General features: G+C 40.3%; 1 protein-coding gene across 1 annotated transcript; it reads left to right on the forward strand.

Annotated features, from left to right (window-relative positions):
- Window positions 1-377: 377 nt before the first annotated feature.
- On the forward strand, window positions 378-16,837 carry LOC120507908. The gene is made up of 4 exons (XM_039721058.1): window positions 378-991; window positions 5,272-5,333; window positions 5,830-5,913; window positions 16,619-16,837. The coding sequence occupies exons 1-4, from the start codon at window positions 378-380 to the stop codon at window positions 16,627-16,629; spliced, it is 771 nt and encodes a 256-aa protein (XP_039576992.1). The 3' UTR covers window positions 16,630-16,837.
- The last annotated feature ends 1,455 nt before the right edge of the window (window positions 16,838-18,292 follow it).

The following is an 18,292-nucleotide window of genomic DNA, read 5'->3' on the forward strand; positions in this document are numbered from 1 at the left end:
TCCCAATCCCTACACTCCTCAGAAAGGTCCTGTGGAGCTCACAGCCCTGTGGTGCTTTGTCCCTCCTCCCTGCTCCATCTCTGCTGGGAATCCCCTTCCTCCCCTGCTTGGCACCCACCTCCATCCTATGGATGTTTCCCTCTCCTCAAGGCGCTTCCTCAGATCACCGGGGAAAAACGGGAATTCCTCCTCATCCCTTCAGTGATTCCTCACCCTCTTTAGGCCAGGAATGTGTGAGGAGAAGGCTGAAGTAAGGCCACCCTCAGGGCAGGCCTGCTCGGCTCCCTCCCCAGACTCCCAGGTGAGCACCTTCTCTCGAGCTTTTCCCAAAGCACCGCCTAAGATGGGAGCACAGCCCCAGAGAGAAGAGTGAACCTATGGCAGCCGACACGGAGGGGCAGCTTTGGGCAGCAGCAGCTTCCCCTGCTCCTCCAGGGGCCATTCCTGCCCTCAGGTGCGGGGAGCGCCCGCCTGCCCCTCAGCCGAGAGCCCGTCCCGGGAACAGCAGCGATGGCTCTGCCCTGCCCTGCCCCTCAGCCGAGAGCCCGTCCCGGGCACAGCAGCGATGGCTCTGCCCTGTCCTGCCGTGCCCGCACAGGGATGGCTCTGTCCTGTCCTGTCCTATCCTGCCCGCACCGGGGTCCCAGAGGAAATTCCCGCTTCCCGGTACTTCCCTCGGGCTCCCCGACGGGGAGCGGCCCCTCACACCTTCCCGTGCGGGCAGGCCCTGGAGGGGCTGGGCGAGGCTCAAACCAGCTCCCGTTAGCGGCCCCTTCCTCCCAGGGTCCATTTTAGCATTTAATCTCTTGAGAAACCAGCCCTACAGCGGGTCTGAGGGGCTTTCCCTCTGCCGTGGTGCCAGCTCAGTGTTTGACGAGGTGACTTTGGCAGGTGTGCAGCTCCTCCATCCCACACGGGCTGCAGCTCCTACTCGTCCAGCCGGAGCTTTTCCAATCATTCTGCAAAGAGCAGCACTGAGGAAACGTCCTAGGTAACAGTCTTTGTATTTTTCTTACTTTGTATATACGTGGTGTTTTACTGCCTTGGCAAGCTGGTTGGTTTTCAGCTATATAAATATGTAAGTCTCACTAGATAGGTTCCATAAGGTGGTGTTTACAAATCTCTCTATATGTTGGTAGCAACATTTTAGGTGCAGTAGAATGAAAGTTCTTGTAGCTAGTAGAAAGGAATAAAGATATATGGAGTTGGTTGGTTGGGGGTTTTTTGGGTTGGGTTTTTTTTTTTGTGCTTCAATAACTACTGCCCCACATTTCATTTGGTTAATGGTTCTAGCAACAGAAATCTCCTCAATAGTTAAATATCTTGGCTTTTCCCCAGTTCTATATGTTGTGCAAAATTTCTGCCATGACAAAATCATAAATGCAGACACTATGTAAGAATAGAATGGATGTTGCTTCAACCACTCTCTTTAATTTAGTAGAAATAAATGGGGAGTATGGAAATAAGCAGATGTCATGATTAATTGCTGAAAAGATACAAAGCTTGAAAAATAACATTCTTCAAAGTAAATAAATTTTCATTCTTTACTATTAGTAATTTATTTCTTTGTCCAGCATGCTTTCAGGCAAAAAAACCCTGAGTGTCTTCTCTCTCTTCCATTAGCAGGTGCTTACTTTGTCCTTGCATTTTCATTTATTATTGCCAAGTTGCTATTCTGGACTCCTTCTGTACTTTTGGGTTTTGGGGGAGGTCTTTAGGGTTTTGTTTCATTTTGGGGGTTTTTTTCCGAATCTTGTATTTTAAAAAGGCATAAATTTTTTTCTTCTGACAAGTGTTAGATTGCTGCTTTTCTCAGACAGGAATTGAATGAGTTCAAAAGAGTGGATTGTGACTCTGGTTTTTGCTTAGGTGAGCAGTGGTAGTAGTGGAGAATGCTACTGGCTCTCAAAGCTGCATAATCAAGGCAAGAATATTCTGGATTTGCTAAACTTAAAATATCTAATTCATGTGACAAACCCTCATTAAATTTTTCCCATGGTGATTCAAGTAATTTGGATAAAAGTATACCTGCTGTGCTTTAGATTACAGCAGAACTCTTCACTTTGAAAAGCTTGGAATTCAAGACCTACTACTCAAAGACAGTGATCCATGTCTCAAAGTAATGAAGCCAACTCATTCCAGACAATTCAATTTAAATAATTAGTAATTCAAAGTTGTAGAAGTTATTTTAGTCTACAAAGTTCACATAAGTCTAACATCAAGAATATGTGAATAGTTAAAGAAAAAATAACTTACTTGAGTATTATTATAGTATTTAATATTTTAGTATTATTTGACAGTGCTCACCAAATAGTCTGGAAGAACTCATTTTTATGAAGCTCTGAAAAAGTGTTTTGAAGACACTGAGTGAAATGTTTAGGCTTTCCTAGCTGTCAGATTTCATATTTGGTAGTCAGATGTACAAATGATTAATACAGCTGCTGGAAAAAAATGAGCATTCTCCAGAACACACAAGCAAGGAATGAGGTGAGAGTGCCAGTGCAGAGTACCTGTGCTCAGTGAGCCCACCTGGGAGTTAACTGGAGTGCCAGGGGTTTTACTGCCTTAAAACAGTTTATTTTTAATCTTAATGGAGTAACTGGCTTTAGGAATTAGTCATGGAAGTTGGATATGACCTGAAAAGGAAGTAGTAACATTTTGTCCAGACTATGGACTTTGTCCTAAATAAATGACTGCTGTCCTTGCTGACACCTTGAAGAATTTTCCTTCGTGGGGATATTGCATTCCCCTACCCTTCTTTCACACCTTGTTAGGCAAGGTGTTTATCTATATTAGAGTGGCTGACATTATAGGTTGTGTAAATAGATAGCACAAATAATGAGTAATATGGATAGAAAATAAGAAAATGAGGCTCCAAACAAGGCAGTCATGGCTGCAGAACCATTATGTAGAATACAGCAAGTTAATACAATTTTTAATTACTGTAATTTTCTTTCAAATCCATCCACAGCACTAATTCCATATTATTCTTTCTCAAAGACAGAATGCTTCTCTCTCTTAATTGCATTATTCTTATCTCTATTTCTGTGATGAGCACGTTTTTACAGCCAGGTTGAGACACAAAGAATAGGTGCAGGTAGAAAATGAACTTTAACAGAATGAAAAGACTGAAGTTGAAGAGCAAGTATGAAGTTGCATGTACAACTCCAAGCTCTGCTTCTGTGCATGTGTAGAGCTGTGCTTGGCATTAAGGACCATCTTCTGCTTATCCCACTGCTAAGCCTGATAAATATCCCTGAAGTAGCCATTTTTCTGCCTAAATCCAACATACAAGATCAGTAAGTGTAGAAAAGCACACTGAGGATGTAGCAGCAGGAGTGGTTTGTGCACAAAACCCAGAAGCATTCTTATTCAAAGAATAAGGCATCTAATATTAAATTTGTGTAGAGGGCAAAAAGATTAGACTCCACTATCAGATGAATTTTTAAGTTTCGTGACTCAGATTGCTCTAAGGATGTCCTAGTTTCAAAATTAAAACAAACAAACAAAAAGCAACCAACCAACCAAACGAAAAAAAAAACCCAAAAAAGTCAAATCCCAAGAGCCACAAAAGCACCAAATATTTAAGTCTAAGGGAATGTTTATCTTATGTAAGATTGCACCAAGTGCAGAGAAGGGAAAGAAATAAAATAAACCTGCTACAGGTGTTTCTATGGGTGACATTTCTTCCATCCCTCTGACTGGTAGAAGTGGAGACATTATTCCAGAACACTGCACAGATATTTAAAAAATGGCCAGGGGTAATGGTTGCAGACAAACATTAAGAAAATAAGATGGGAAGGAGGTGGTCATAACTTCAGAAAAGCTTTTAGCCCTCTAGAACTGGTGGGTTCTCTTTATCAAAATACCAGGAAAAGGTTAACAAAACTATCATTATCAAAGTTTCAGTTATCTTTTTGCTGATGCTTGAGTGTTATTTTCTTTGAGCTAGCTGTGCATTTCTCCTTCTGTCTCCTTGCAGTTGATGCATAACAACTTTTAATTTTAAAATATTACATCCCCTCAGTCTGTAAATAGCAGTTTGGCACCTGCGGCTTTTCCAGGACTAATTATGGAGTTTTATTTCCTGATGCTTTAATTAATCTTGTGCAAGCTGTAAATGTCAGTACACAGTTTTACAGCATCTTTGCTGTTGGGAAGTCAAATCGTTGAAGGATTTTCTAACAGAATAACTTCCTCTTCCCTTTCAATTTCCTGGGTCTAAATTTATGGCTGAATGCATCTGCCTGAAATGACTGCAGTGATTTTAGTGGAGTTCTGCATTTCTAAGCCCTGTTTCTTTGCATGCTGCCACTCACTGTTTTGTCTGTGCTGCACTGGAATCCAAGTGATCTGTGTGTGTTCACTCCATATCCTCTTACCTTCAGTTACAATGCCTCCAGGCTGGAGTTGCCCTTCTGATGTTGATGTAACCTAAAGTTTTTCTACTCCAGAAATAAAAGTAATGCTTCTGTCCAGTCACAGTTGGAGCAGTTGTTAGCCAGAGAACTGCATAAGAAGTAATTTCCAAACTTGTGTCTCCTCTGGCTATGTAATATCAGAATTATGAGAACCTAATGGCTAATAATGAGCTGCCAGTTTTTAATGAAATCTATGTGCCAGTCTCACTGATAGCTCTTCTCTGTCCTTTTGCCAAAGACTTTTGGCCCCTTTATATTCTAGATAAAGCTTTCAAAATCTACCCAGTGTGCTTTTGATCTCTTCTTCACGTGCACAATGCATGAAGCATTACATTTTCTGGGAATTGTTATAGCAGAAATGTCACTGTGTGAACTATTGGCAATCAATAAGCTTTTAAGCAGTTTGCTAAACATTATAAATAATGTTAAGTCTTATGTGTTGTCCTTCCAAAATCACCCCAACAAAAAAACCTGGATTTTTTTGCTTTGAATAATTTAAGTTTTCTATAAGGGAATAAACCTACATTAAATCTGTCTGTCTGTCTATCCATATCTTTGGCTGACTAGAAATGTATTGAAGGTGGTACCTTTCCCTTCAGATGGGCTTTGAGATTTGTGTACCAGCTCTAGGAGCCTCTTTTTTATTTAAATAAAATCCAGAGCTTCCACAGTGTGGGCAGAAAATGTCCATTTTTCTTTGAACAATCTTATGCATAGGAAGGAAAATTAGTTGTCATAAGGATATTACATGGTAATAAATATCCCAATTTAAGAACTTTGCCAAATGAAGAGCCAGTGTGGTTCAGTACAGTGAAGATCAAATTAATCCTTGAGCATTATTTTCTTTCAGCTTAAGGGATGTTACTGATACCATTTTGGATTCCAGCCAGGGTATCTCCATTCATCTAGTAGGTAAATTGTCTGTTTGTTTTACCTTTCTAAGTTGCAAAAACTAAGGCAGGAAATAAATCAGCATATTAAAAAAAGATTTATATTGTGAGAAGTTTGCAGGAGAAACTTCTTGTTTTCAACAAGCCCCTCCAAGGTGTCTACAGTCAGACCCTGTACATCTACATCAGCTCCTAAGAAGTAGTGGGTACAACTCAAAGCCAGAAAAAGCCCTCCCATTAACTCCAAAGTTTGCTGATAGACCCGTCATGTATATAACATATGTCAGATTTCATGCTGGTGGTGGCAGAGAGTGCCTAAAGTGATGCACCAAGGTATCAGGTTATCCTAATGTGTGCACTACGAGTTACAGCTGTGTAACAAAATCAAATACTCTCATTCAGATGGGTTTGTTGGCCACACAAGGCAAGGATCTGATTTCTGTAGGTCAGAGAGAGGCTAATGCCAGCCTTCACTAACCAGTCCTTTCTTGCCATGTCTTCCCACCCTCTGTCCATAGCAGGCTTTCAGGGGAAGCAGAATGTGGTACCACAGAAAAATTCCCAAATCCATCCATGTGGGAGATGTATCTGCAAGGAACAGGGTAAGAGAAGTCTGCACTGCTGTTGCAAATGGTTCTTCTGTGCATAATCACTACTGGATTTTTTCCTAGTTAAGTTTCAAAGTTTGTAGTACCCTGTCATCCCAGCAATTCTTTGCTGGTTTAGAACTGAAGGCTGATTTGCATTTGAATGTTGGGCTTCTTGGTTTGGGGTTTTCCTCCTTTGTATTGCCATTGCCACACAAACAGTTCTGTTCAGTTGCTTCATGCAGTTTACTGAAGTTTTGTGGTGAAACCTAAAGTAAAATTAGGGCAAGGTAAACTCAAAGATTTTGCTTTCAGGTCCTGGGTAGCAAATAACTTGTGGCCACACATGGAAGCAGCTTGCCAGAAACAGCTGCACATCCTAATGATGCCAGCAGCATTTTCCTGATTATGGAAACAGTGATCTGACAAAAGATCCCTGGGTTCAGACTTCAGATGTTGATAACAAAACATCTTTGCCAACCAAGTATTGTAACATCCATGATAAGCAGATCTGAATTTAACAGTTTATTCAAGTCCTCTAGTAAAATACTCCACCAAAACACTCAACTTGTTTCATGGTTTTGTGTGTTCAAGGGGATTTTTGGAGAACATTGCTGTATAAACAAAATGTTAACATCAAATACTTCAGAAGCAATGGGGACTCATGGGAATAAGATCAAAGATTACTTTTTGATGTCTTGAGATAGAAGCTAGACAGGGGTTTATGGTTCATGTCATCAGTAGGAAAAACATGGCAGAAACTAAAGATGAAAAGCTGTTGTCTGGTCTGCCTGCTTTGAAATGGAACACACCAAGACCTCTCAGTGAGCTGTGTTGTAAAGTAACAGGGGCCATTGAGCGTTTTTCATGTGTATGAAGTTAAAAGTAGTTTTGCTTTTCATTTTACTTCTCTCTGTGAGTCCTATAATACACACTTGCATTGATACATTCACAATGTCCAACATAGTTTTAAATAAAATGGATTTACATCAGTGTAGCTGAGAATTGCTGAGAAAGATGCTCACTTGCTATTTTTAAAAAAAAACCAGCATGTCTGTAAATAACTTCAGGTTTGAAATGTTACTTTCTGCTTCAGTTTCTCCTTTTTTTAAAATTTTGTGATATCCAAGTATCTGTACACCATTTATTTTCTACCACATTTTTTCCATTTAGTGCTGGTTTTATCTCTTTTCTGCTTTTCTCTTAATTTTTCTTTAGGATTATCTTGAGTGATTGATTTTCATACCAGTCTACTTTTAAAGCAGTGGTTTATAGGACTGTGTTGCCATCCAGAAACATCTTTCTTTTCCCTTCCCTGCTATGTTTTATCAGCTGTGCTGGCAGAGATGTGTGAGCGAGGCAGAGGATTAAATCAGGCAGCAGCCTGAGGGGACAGCCAAGGTGGCACTTCCACATCAGGATCAGGATGGGCCCTTGCTACAAGAGGGGCAGGGGGCACTGGGCTCCTCTGCTCACTTGGTCTCACCTGGGGGAGAGTGTCAGTAGAGTCAATAGTTAGGTTTTTTTGCAGGACTGCTGCTGTAAATTGTGTGGGGAGTTGGGAGTGCTGTTACCTAACCCCAGACAGAAATGAGGAGAAGAGCAGAGGACAACAGAGCCATTTTCAGGCTCAGAAGCTGTTATGCTCCTTGCTGACTCTTCTACTGGTGCCTCCTGCTTTTGGGTGTAGTGTCAAAAAATGTCTGAACTGAAGCAGTGGTTTGCTACCAGGGAGAGCAGAACCACCTCTCACATGGATTGCCTTTAGCAGCTGTAAATAGGAGCCAATTTGGCTGATTAAATGTCCTCATGCAAATCTTAGGGAAATATAATGAGCCCATGAAGAAGTACCTTGCAGAATCTTCTTTTTGGCTTTTTCCTTATAATGGGGTCATGTAGTACTGTGTCTTCAGCAGCAGCACTGACATCATTAACTTCACCATCACCAAGGGTAGTAGGTGGCAGATTAAGGGCACTCTGGCAATCTGTACAGACTGAAATGGGTGTCAAAATGCTGCATGCACTCTTTGCACATTAAGGCTTTAGTTTCATATATATATATGAATTTTATGACTGTCAGTACATTAACTATAAATGCAGATACACAAGCCTTGGGAGCAAATACTCATTTGTTTCACTTTAAGAAACTTCAAAATTCTGTTTAGTATGATGTTGATGGGATCTAAGTACTTGGTCACATTGGAGTAAAAGGGGTGGAAATCTGTTACTAACTGAGTTTTCCATGTGTGATTGATGCTGTTGTTGATGAGTATTCCTAGATCCTTGGCCCTGGATTATGCATGAACTAATACATAGAACCCAAATGTCAGCTGAACTGGTATGGAATTTATGTCCCCTTGTGCAGGAGAGTGGCCATGATGGTAATGCAGTTGTACTGTTTAGAGCATGCAGGTGTCAATGGTATTTTATTTGTTGTGGTTTTTCCCCAGGTATTTAAAAAATAAGCTGATGTTAAAAATAAAATACGTTTCATGTCACTGCGGCATTAGAGAAGAGCTTTTTCAGATTTTACAGATGACAGCGCAGGTTCTGTTAAGTCGGGACGGATTGTGTCAGCCCCACTCTGTTACATAACTGGGTATGAGTGATAAAAACTGACAGTGTGCTGTGGATGGGAAATAAAATCTGGTTTCCTCAAACCTGGAATAGAATGAATGCAAATTCTCGTGAAGCATTTTGGTACTCTTCTTGACATGGAGAGGGCTCTTAAGCAGAAATAACTCTGCTGATGTCTTGGAACTGGTTCTCTGCTCTGTACACCAAGTACTGCTCAATGCAAATAATTCTGCTCCAGTGGAGCTAACAAGAGAGTTTTGTTTTGCTTCTTGTTTGTGTCTTTAAAGTAGTCCTTTCAATAAACATATTTAATTCCTCCTAGTTCGGAATTAAGAAACAAATATTTTGTATTTAGATTATTCTCCTAGCCTGCTTTTATTTTCTTGTTGAATATTCTTTCTGAGGTAGTTTTGCACTAGCAACTGCAGCCATAGAAACAACGTAATGGCTCATTTTGCTCTTTGTCTTTTAATATCTCATTTCTTTTTTGTTTTTGCATATATTCAGAACCTACAGCATGTCAAATACCAATTTCCTATTTATTGTCCAATACAGATCTTTGAAATGTTGATGTTTTAAATTTAACATAAACCTTTTAATTCTTATTGTATTATTCTTTGTGTTCTCAATTCTAAATCTATTGAGACACTTAATTTCTTTTTTTTACAGAATCCTATTTACTCCTGTAATAGTGTAGATACTGCACATACTCTAGAAAACCACAGTTTTAAGTACAATGAGGTATAAGCTGCACTAAACCTTATTTTTGAACTGGGGTTGGCCTAATGATAGCATGCAAGGAGCAAAACAATTCCTGGTCAGACTGGGAAATTCTCACTTGGTGCAGCTGGTTTCCTGAGCAGTGCTGGGTCCTTTCCTGTGGCTGACCTGACCCAGCATATTCCACAGGCAGCATTGTGCAGTTTGTCCTGTGCTTTGGGAGGGCATTTCCAGGAGTTTGCCTTAGGAGGGAGGGTATGAACCTGTAATTTGCTTTTTCTTTCCTCTGTCTGTTTGAGCTTTTCATTGATCCCTCTGATTCTCCTTTATGTGGAATTCTTTCCTGGAGGAAGGACACCAATCTCCTTTCAGGGTTATAGATTTAGTGAAGAGACAGACAGAGCAGTTTGGGGCATGAAGCAGCCCCAGTGATGCCCTAATCAGTCTCAGAAGGAGGCAGGAGTGCAATTGCAAGGGGAAATATTCTGTGTTGGTTCAAGACTTGGTCATATGGCAGATAAGGAGCACGGGCCCATGCCTGTGCAGGGCAGCCATGGCAGCCCTTTCCCTGCCTGCTCCCCTTCCCTGAGTGTTAAGCACTGGCACTGGGCACTTCTGCTGTCCATTGTGTCACTGTCACAACACCTTCAGCACAGACATCAGCTCAGTGCGAGCCCTGCACGTCTGCCTGCAGAGCTGCTAGTAGTGGCTGCTGCAAACTGCACACCACTGCAGTGATTGCTGCTGAAAATGTGCTTTTCCTGTGTTTAAAAACCACAGCCTGGCAGTTGTGATTTCATGTGCAGCATAACAGGTGCTACAGTTTGGGCCATTTTCCATCTCTTCCTCAGGCGTGGGCAGCTTTGGAGGCTGAGACAGTTCCCAGCTGCAGCGCTGGTTGTGTGTGCTTGCTTTAATCCATGTGGGGATGCTCAAACTGCAGCTTCCAGCTGTCCTTCCCCTGCATGCTGAACAAGTGTTTGACAATATTTGGTGTTTGAGGGATCAAACGCACTTATTTACTCGGGTGGAATCGGTACTGTCCTTTTATGCTGGTTGTTTTTAACACTGATATGATCTGTGTCAGTCTCCAGGAATTTCCTGCCGCCCCACCAAACCATTAAAGGTGTCTGTGTCAATGAGAATACAAGTTAGATGTGTAACAAACGTTCAGGCTGTGCCCTCTGCATGCACTGCTTCTCTTGTACTCTTTTCTTTTTGGTATGTGTCATGTGTGTCCCTTCTCCCTCCTTTTTTTCCACTTTGGATAGTTAATCTCATACTCCAGTTTCTAGCTGTCACCTGATTTTATTAACTGTATATAAGAAATAACACAAAGAAAACAAAAATTTAATAACGGAAGGAGGTTTCTGTTTTGTTTTGTTGGTTTTTGCCTTTTCTAATTTAAAGTTTAAATAATTTCACTGAGTGAATTATAGCCCTTGTTTATGGAGGCTTGTCTCTGAAGTTTGTTTGGTTCACCATGACAGATTTTTTCCTTCTGTATTTCCTCACAATATGCATGTTTTTCACTCATTGTTATGCCCAGTTACTAGTGAAAAATACTTCTATGCCTTCATGTTTTGTGGTAATACTAATTTAATTCTCAGTTATTACTTGTTCTCTAATGACCCAAGCCCTGATGTGTTTTCATTCTCTGGTTTCAGATCTCTTATTTTTCAATAATTTACCAGCCCACACAGAAGAATGGATAAATCAATAAGCAACCAAAGAGCCCATCCAAGCTACTTAATATTTATTTTGTTAACTGATGTTGGTGAAAAACACATTGGTAGAGCCTCTTTTGGCTCTGTATGAAAAAAATAAATTTGATTCATTTATACTCTTCAGCATTTTGTCACCAAATACCTTTCATATGCAAAAGCTATTAAATTAAATTCCCCCCCCCCAAATTCTTTTTAAATTGCTTATGAAATATGCTGGCTTATTTCTAGCTGGTATTCCTAGCAGATTTTCTAGATGTGTTTATTGGATACCTGACTCTCTTTCCACTGAAAGTTACAAACATAATAAATTATGTTTTCATAGTAATACCACAACATCATCTCAGTGGAACTCTTTGAATATATACATGAAATTAGCTAATTTTTTTACATTAAAATAATTGTATTGTAGGGTTGTTACAGTTTTGAGAAGAAGAATAAAAAGAACTAAATGTAAATGTTTTGTTGCAGAACTCCATAGAACACAAATGTAATGCTTGCCCAAAAACTTGCATTAATGCATTAAGGGCCTTAGCATCCCAGGTCAAGAGAAATTATTGTAATGTAATGGAAAAGAATAACTGAGATGGACATGACCCCAGATTAGTGCACTTTCATTGAATATTATATACTGTTGACTTAGTCTAAGAAATTAATTTTCCAGCTTTAATGGGTTTTATGTTCCAGCACATAGTGGACTTGAGGGTTTATCTTGTTGCTAAAGGGCAGAAGACCATTAAGGTTGTCACATGGTTTTTGTATCAATGTCATATTTTCCCTTGTGAAGCCTCGAGGGTTTGCCAGCAAGTTTCCAAGTTTGTGCTTTGGGAAAATAAAGCTTTTGGAAAGCTTTTGGAAGTCTATGTCTGTGCAAAGTAGATCTCAGTAACATTTTGACATAAGGAGAAGATCAGACTAAAGGCAGGTTTGGTTTTTTCACTAGTAAATGGACTCAAATTCCTTAGATATCTTGGATCAGGATAATCTATTCAGGGTAATGGCACCCCCTTTTTTCTCATGCACAAGAATATTTAATGTGATCTTCATAAAACATTAGTCACCAAAGTCATAGAATGAGGCTCAAAGTTCGCCTCAGATATTGTAAAAAAACCAATGAATTAAAAAAAAATAAAAAAGAGAACCTTAATGCCTTACTAATTACCCTAAAATTGTTCCCATTATCAGGGAATTACAAAATCGGTGAGTTAATTATCCTGTGTAAGGGCAAATGGAAACCTCCAAGGGTAGCTGAGGTATTTTTAGATACAGAATGTGCCACATCTGAGGCTGAGGAGAGATTTGTTGTTCTGCAGAGTATATTTTGCTGAAGCAGGAAGAGCTGTGATTGCCTCAGCTTAGGGAAAAAAAGGAGGAAATCCATCCTGGAGAGGCTGGTTGTGTTTGGGAAAAAGGTCTGGCTTCTGCTGACTCACTGTGAGGAAAGGAGAAATTGCTGCAGCTTTCTGGCTGGTTCTCAATTGAAGTTTCTTTAATTTGTAGCACTTCCAGGGTGTTCCACCCTGGGGAAGCAGAAGCTGTTCTCTGCAGTTTCCAGAGGCTAAACAGAGTCACAGAGGAGGGAAGGGGATTGAGCACAGCTTTACAGAGTTAGTCAGCAAGCTGGGTGTAGTACTTACCCCCCAAAATTCGTCTTGTGAGTTTGCCTTGAGGCACGTTGGTTGTGCAGACCACAAGCAGACACGGATCCTGCAGCAGAGGCTGCTCCCTGGACAGGGCAAAGGCAGGGGCCTGTTTGCCCCTGTGCACACAGAAATTTGTGTGTGGATGCACCCAGGTGTGGGGCACAGCACAGGGTGTTACTGAAGCCTCTGTGGATGTGCTTTGCAATTCCTGCTTTAGAACACAAAAACTCCTCAGCACTAATATTTTCCCGTTTCTGCAGGGTCTGAGACGTGGTTTGTGGAAATCTGACTCTGACTTGGTTGTCATGTTTAAATCAGTCCTGGGAGTTAGGGGAGGATGTGAAGTGTCCAGGTCAAGATGAAGATTATTAAACTCTTTTGTTTAATGTGAAAGGCTTTTCTTTTGCTGTGTTTTGCAGATGTTTGTGTGAGAGTGATCAGCAATAAATCTGAAATACATGTTGGTCTGCTTTTGACTGACATATATGATTTCATAATGCAGGTTAAACCTGGCCTCTTTTCACTTACAACTTATAATTTTTAGAGTAAAAAATGTTTGTACTTTATATGGAAACCATAAAACAGCTAATATGACTCATAGGATTTGAAAACAATTCTTGCCTGTTTAGGCACTGGAAAAATGAACAGATGCAATACATGCCATCAAACTAAATTTTTGGAAGTAGTGGAAACCCTCTTCACTTCTGGGTTCCATTGCCTGGCAGAAGTGCCACTGATGCCCAACTTTCCTCTTATTCCCATAACATTTATGTTACACTACATTAAAAAGCTCACTGGAAGAAATAATAAACAATCAAAATTTTCATGAGTTAAGCTTTGAATCCCCCATTTATGTGACTGATATAGCCTGGATGTTTACTGATACAGCATTCCATGAGAAACAAATTATCCTTATGTGCTTCTAGGTATCCCCAGAAATCTGTAATAGCAAGCTTTATGGTGACAGCAAGCTAGGAACATAGTGTGTGGCAGGATTATACAGGGAAAGCTATCCAACACAAATAAATTCTGCTTCCCCAGAATAGCTGATGCTATTTCAGTCTTTAAATCATTTCATTTAAATAGTTCCTGTCTTGAATTGTTGACAGTCTCCACATAAATGTCTTAGGTTTTTTTAAACCTTGCCATGTAGACTTCTGATGAATATGTATACAAATCCCCTGCCCTCTGGTTATGGAGTGAGACACTAAAAAACATCCACAAAAAACATCCATCTTTACTTCATTTTCAAGGCTTTCTTTCATCTGTTATTAGACTAACTTTTGTAGCACATAATATGGATTGGTCCTCTTCCAGTGGCCTACCTCTCTCTTCCTTTATAAAAAGAAAAGGAGAGGTGTAAACTTTCCTGGTTAAACTGTAGAGACAGGAAAAAAATACAGCAGTGCCAGTGAAGCTGTGCCATTCCCTGGTGGATTTTTCCCTTTTTCCATTTTCCCATTGTCCTCCATGCCTGTTTTCCTTCTGCTGGTCCTTGCTGACTCTCATTTACAGTGAATCTAGGGAAAGCTGTTTTAGGGGGTAACCTGAACAGTACTTTTTCTCTAAGAATAAATCATGTTTGAACTGTTTTGTCATTTCAGAATTAGGATTTCACATTTCCCTTTTTCTGTCCTAGTCATTACATTGTATCAGTTGTTCTATGTTTGTGGTTCCCTTTGAAGTGTAGAACAGGGGAATTGTTTGAGTTTTGTGGAACTTCGTTTGGATTTGGGATAGACTGCTGTTCATTCCTAGCAGAAAATTTTGGTGCAGTCAGCAGAGATTTGGGTGGGAGTCTTTATGGAATGGGATGGTGGGAAAAAAATAAGTCCAAGCACCAGGTTTGCAATGTAAATAGCCAGAGTAATTAATTGTACCTTGAGCTCTGAGAAGAGGAGGCACAAAACTCTTCTGAACTGGAGCTGCTGAGTGCAGTTCTGAGACCCCAGAGGAAAAGTGATCCAGGTGCAGGATGTTTTCAGCTGCTCCCCTTCCTGCTCTCTCCAGGTGGGCTGATTTGCAATGTAAATAGCCAGAGTAATCAATTGTACCTTGAGCTCTGAGGAGGCACAAAACTCTTCTGAACTGGAGCTGCTGAGTGCAGCTGCCTTCTTAGTTCTGAGACCCCAGAGGAAAAGTAAGGCAGGTGCAGGATGTTTTCAGCTGCTCCCCTTCCTGCTCTCTCCAGGTGGGCTGTGAGCTCTGCACTGGTGCAGGTGAAGGCTGGAGGCTGGGGCAGGAGGGAAGTGCCAGCCCTGCCCTGCTCCTCTGGTGTCTCACACCAACCACTGGGAGGGCTTGATCTGCATCAGCATTCAGTTACCTCTCTGATATCTGAGTCTAGCATAACTTGTAAATCTAATTTGTCTCCTTGTTTAGTATGAGACGTTCAGTCTTTAAATTTGCATGCTGTGAGAATCCCCAAAACCCAGTTGTGCCACAGTCAGCTGAGTGTGTGCTCTCTGGTGTATATGCTGCCTGTTTGCCCATCAAAGAATCCAGAGAGTGCTTTGTGGAATTTGTACAAAGTGTCTGAGGGTAGAACACGCTGAAAAGGAGTTTAGTTTAAGTGTTGGTAGCCCTTCACTTGGGAAAACTCTGAGAAATCTGAAACCACTAGTATAAAAAAGTTATTTGATGTAATAACAAAAAATGTAATTAATATTCACAACATATTGCACTTTCAATTTAAAGAGATCATTACAGCCTTGGTTTTGGCTGGTTAATGGATATAGGCTTTGAATTTCTGAGTTATGAATGTTTTTAAATCATGGAAGAATTAATAACACTCATAAAGGATCTTAGCACAACAGCTCTTCTCAGAGAATTGAATAATTAATATCAAATCTGTAGGAGGAAGTTGTTTGTGGTTCAAAATAAATTATAGAAGAAATCAACAGAGAAATCTCTCCTGGCAAACTTTGTGTATTTATTTATGTCTGTAAAAACAGTGTCTGATGAGAAGGGAATCCAAACTTCCCTTCCTTGCATTTAGTCATGTTTTCCTGCATCTTCGAGAAGGTGGAGCTTTTCAGCTGTCTTCTCACTAGAAACAGAAGGCATCAGATTTGTTACACGTTACAGAAACCACAGGGGATGTCTAAGTGAGACCTCTCAGGCACACCAAAGGTAACAAAGCTTGTGACAAACTGTCTTGATATGTTACAGAAACCACAGGGGATGTCTAAAGTGAGGCCTCTCAGGCACACCAAAGGTAACAAAGCTTGTGACAAACTGTCTTGATTACCCAAGATTTTTCTAGTTTTGAGTTTTTCATTCAGCCTTCTATCTTTACAAGTTACCTGCTTGCAGTCATTGCAAATCCCTATTACTGGCTTCAGTGTATTTAGTATTTCCAGTCAGTTTAATAATATATTTTTTTTGGCTTGGCTCAGACTTTGTGTCTGTATCATATTTGGAGATCAGCACAAAGAAGTTGGATGTATTTGCAAAGCTTCTGTTGCAGTTCTCCTAAAAGCACATATAGCTTCTGTGTTGGTGTTGTTGGTTTGGTTTCATTTATTCCCCCGGAAAAGAAGGTGAGCTTCTTTCTAAATTTTGTTGGTAGTGCAAAAACACCTATGTTATTGGAAATCATTTTCCAGTAAATATTAATAATAATCTTTCCTTTGCCATGGAGTCTTCCTTATCTAAAATTAAAAGGTAAAATTGATTTATTTTCCTCTCTCATACAACCTTTATTTTAACAGTGTTGCTTCTGTGGGTGGGCTTTCAACTAAAAAAATTCAGTATTTTTAACATGTCTATTGTCACCAGGATTTTTGTGTGAGAGGGTGATGTAAAATACTATTCATTTGAAAATTTCAGCTGCTTTGTTTGTGCTGATCTAATTGTTGTATCCATGGAAACTGGAGGGCTAATGTCAGACAGCTGCCGAGTTCTCTTCTAAAATGTTATTGAAGTTTGTCAGTACAAAACTTCATGGGCCAGTTCCCAGTGTGCAGGCTTGGATATTGAAGATTTTCTGAATGATTATCTAAAAGGCATGGTGAATATTCTAAAGTAATTTTTTGTTTTCATATCCCCCTGTAGACTGTGATTGAACAACTTCAAAATGTGAGCTGACAGCCTCAAACCCATAATGCTGTAACCTTTGGAACAGCTGGATGGAGCAAGGAGCAGAGAGGAGTGACTGCAGTCACAGGAGGAGTCAGTGGCAGCCTCAGGGGAAAGAAAATATGGGTAACACTTGGGAATTGTTCATTGTTCACCAGACACTAATGGGAACTTTACCATTGGTACAGAAAAGAGCAGCATTCCACAGTTCAAGTGAATGCATTTGAAAATTCTGTCCAAAACCAGCTCCACTTGCTGGCCTGGTGCCAGGGTGCATTTTGAATAAAAGTAGTTTAGTAGCACTGTAGCAAAGCTTGTGAATTTGTTGTAACTTCATGGCAGAAGTTTTTTACTAGAAATAAGTAAAATATGATGTCTTGAAATATTACCATGAATAGACTGTAGTGGATTTCTGCATTAAAGAAATGCGGAAATTTCTTTATTTGTTGTTCTGGGAAAGGCTGGGTCTAGCTAATACTTTAGTATAGGTGACTTTGTTCATGAGCTGTCCTGAGTCTCTGTTACCAGGGCTCTTCTAAGAGGGGATCTAAAATAAAGCTCTCTCTGCTGATTTCATCTTTTTCTTTCCCAAAAGTCTGCTGGTTCTGGGGGCCAGACTTTGTAAGGCTTGGATCAGTTTTCCCTTGTCTCTTTGATCAAAACCACTGTAGATTTCAGAGGAAGTGTGTTTTGTATTGAAATTTTACATTGAAAGTGATTTGTCAGTGAGATTGTCTTTCTGTACAAGACCTGTTTTTCAGCAATCTAAAATTGATTCCAGTTCATCTGGTAGGAAGCTCTGAGTAAATTAATCTCACCACCTTAACAGATCCCTGACTGAGATGCAAATGAAATGTTCCACATCTTGTCAGTGGAATGAACACAGGAATTGTTTGTCTAAAAGTCCAGTAGAATTTGAAGTTCTGATTCTGTACCTGTGAAAGTTCTATATGAATAGAATACAAACAGCTTCCAATACATTAATTCTGTCAGATTTGAACAACAAATGAAAGAAGACTCAAGTCCTACATTTACACCTTTGTGGGTTTTTTTGCTTTCCTGTCTTACACTGAGCCTATTTTCTGTGGAGGCCTTTGTACTGATGACAAAATCCTCTGCAAAAGCTCTTTCCAGGAGAGGGCTGGGGATGCAGATCTGGCTTTGGGGTGAAGCCTGTAACAGGGTTTGCAGAGAGACCAAGTCTCCCCTGTGGGTTATCTACAGTGTAACTTGCTTATGAGTGCAGTGAAAAGGGAAATATTGCTTACATTATGCCAAGGTGGTATTTTTTCTTCATGGGGATGTCATTCCATCTTCTGAGAGCATCAGCAGCCATTAGAAAGCATTAATGTTGGAACCAGTGGCTCTGGTCTGCAGTGCCATGAAGCAATCTGCTCAGAAGCACAGGTACAGCTTTGAGGGTGAGCTGCACAAGGGTTTGTGCCAGCTCAGGCCAGAATGACTTTGGTCATGTAAACAGGGGGGCCCAGAAAATGCCACAAAGTCATTTTGACTGTGTCTGCTCCTATCTTTGTAGGAGGCCAAATTTTTTTATTTCAGCTTTAAGTATTTGCATGTAAAAATTATATGTATGGAATTTGCAAGCCCAGAAACTGTATGTGTAGAACTAGAACTCAGCTTAAAGCATGC

This window comes from Passer montanus, unplaced genomic scaffold (assembly GCF_014805655.1).
Source record: "Passer montanus isolate IOZ18808 unplaced genomic scaffold, ASM1480565v1 scaffold45, whole genome shotgun sequence".
In the NCBI taxonomy this organism is placed as follows: domain Eukaryota; kingdom Metazoa; phylum Chordata; class Aves; order Passeriformes; family Passeridae; genus Passer; species Passer montanus.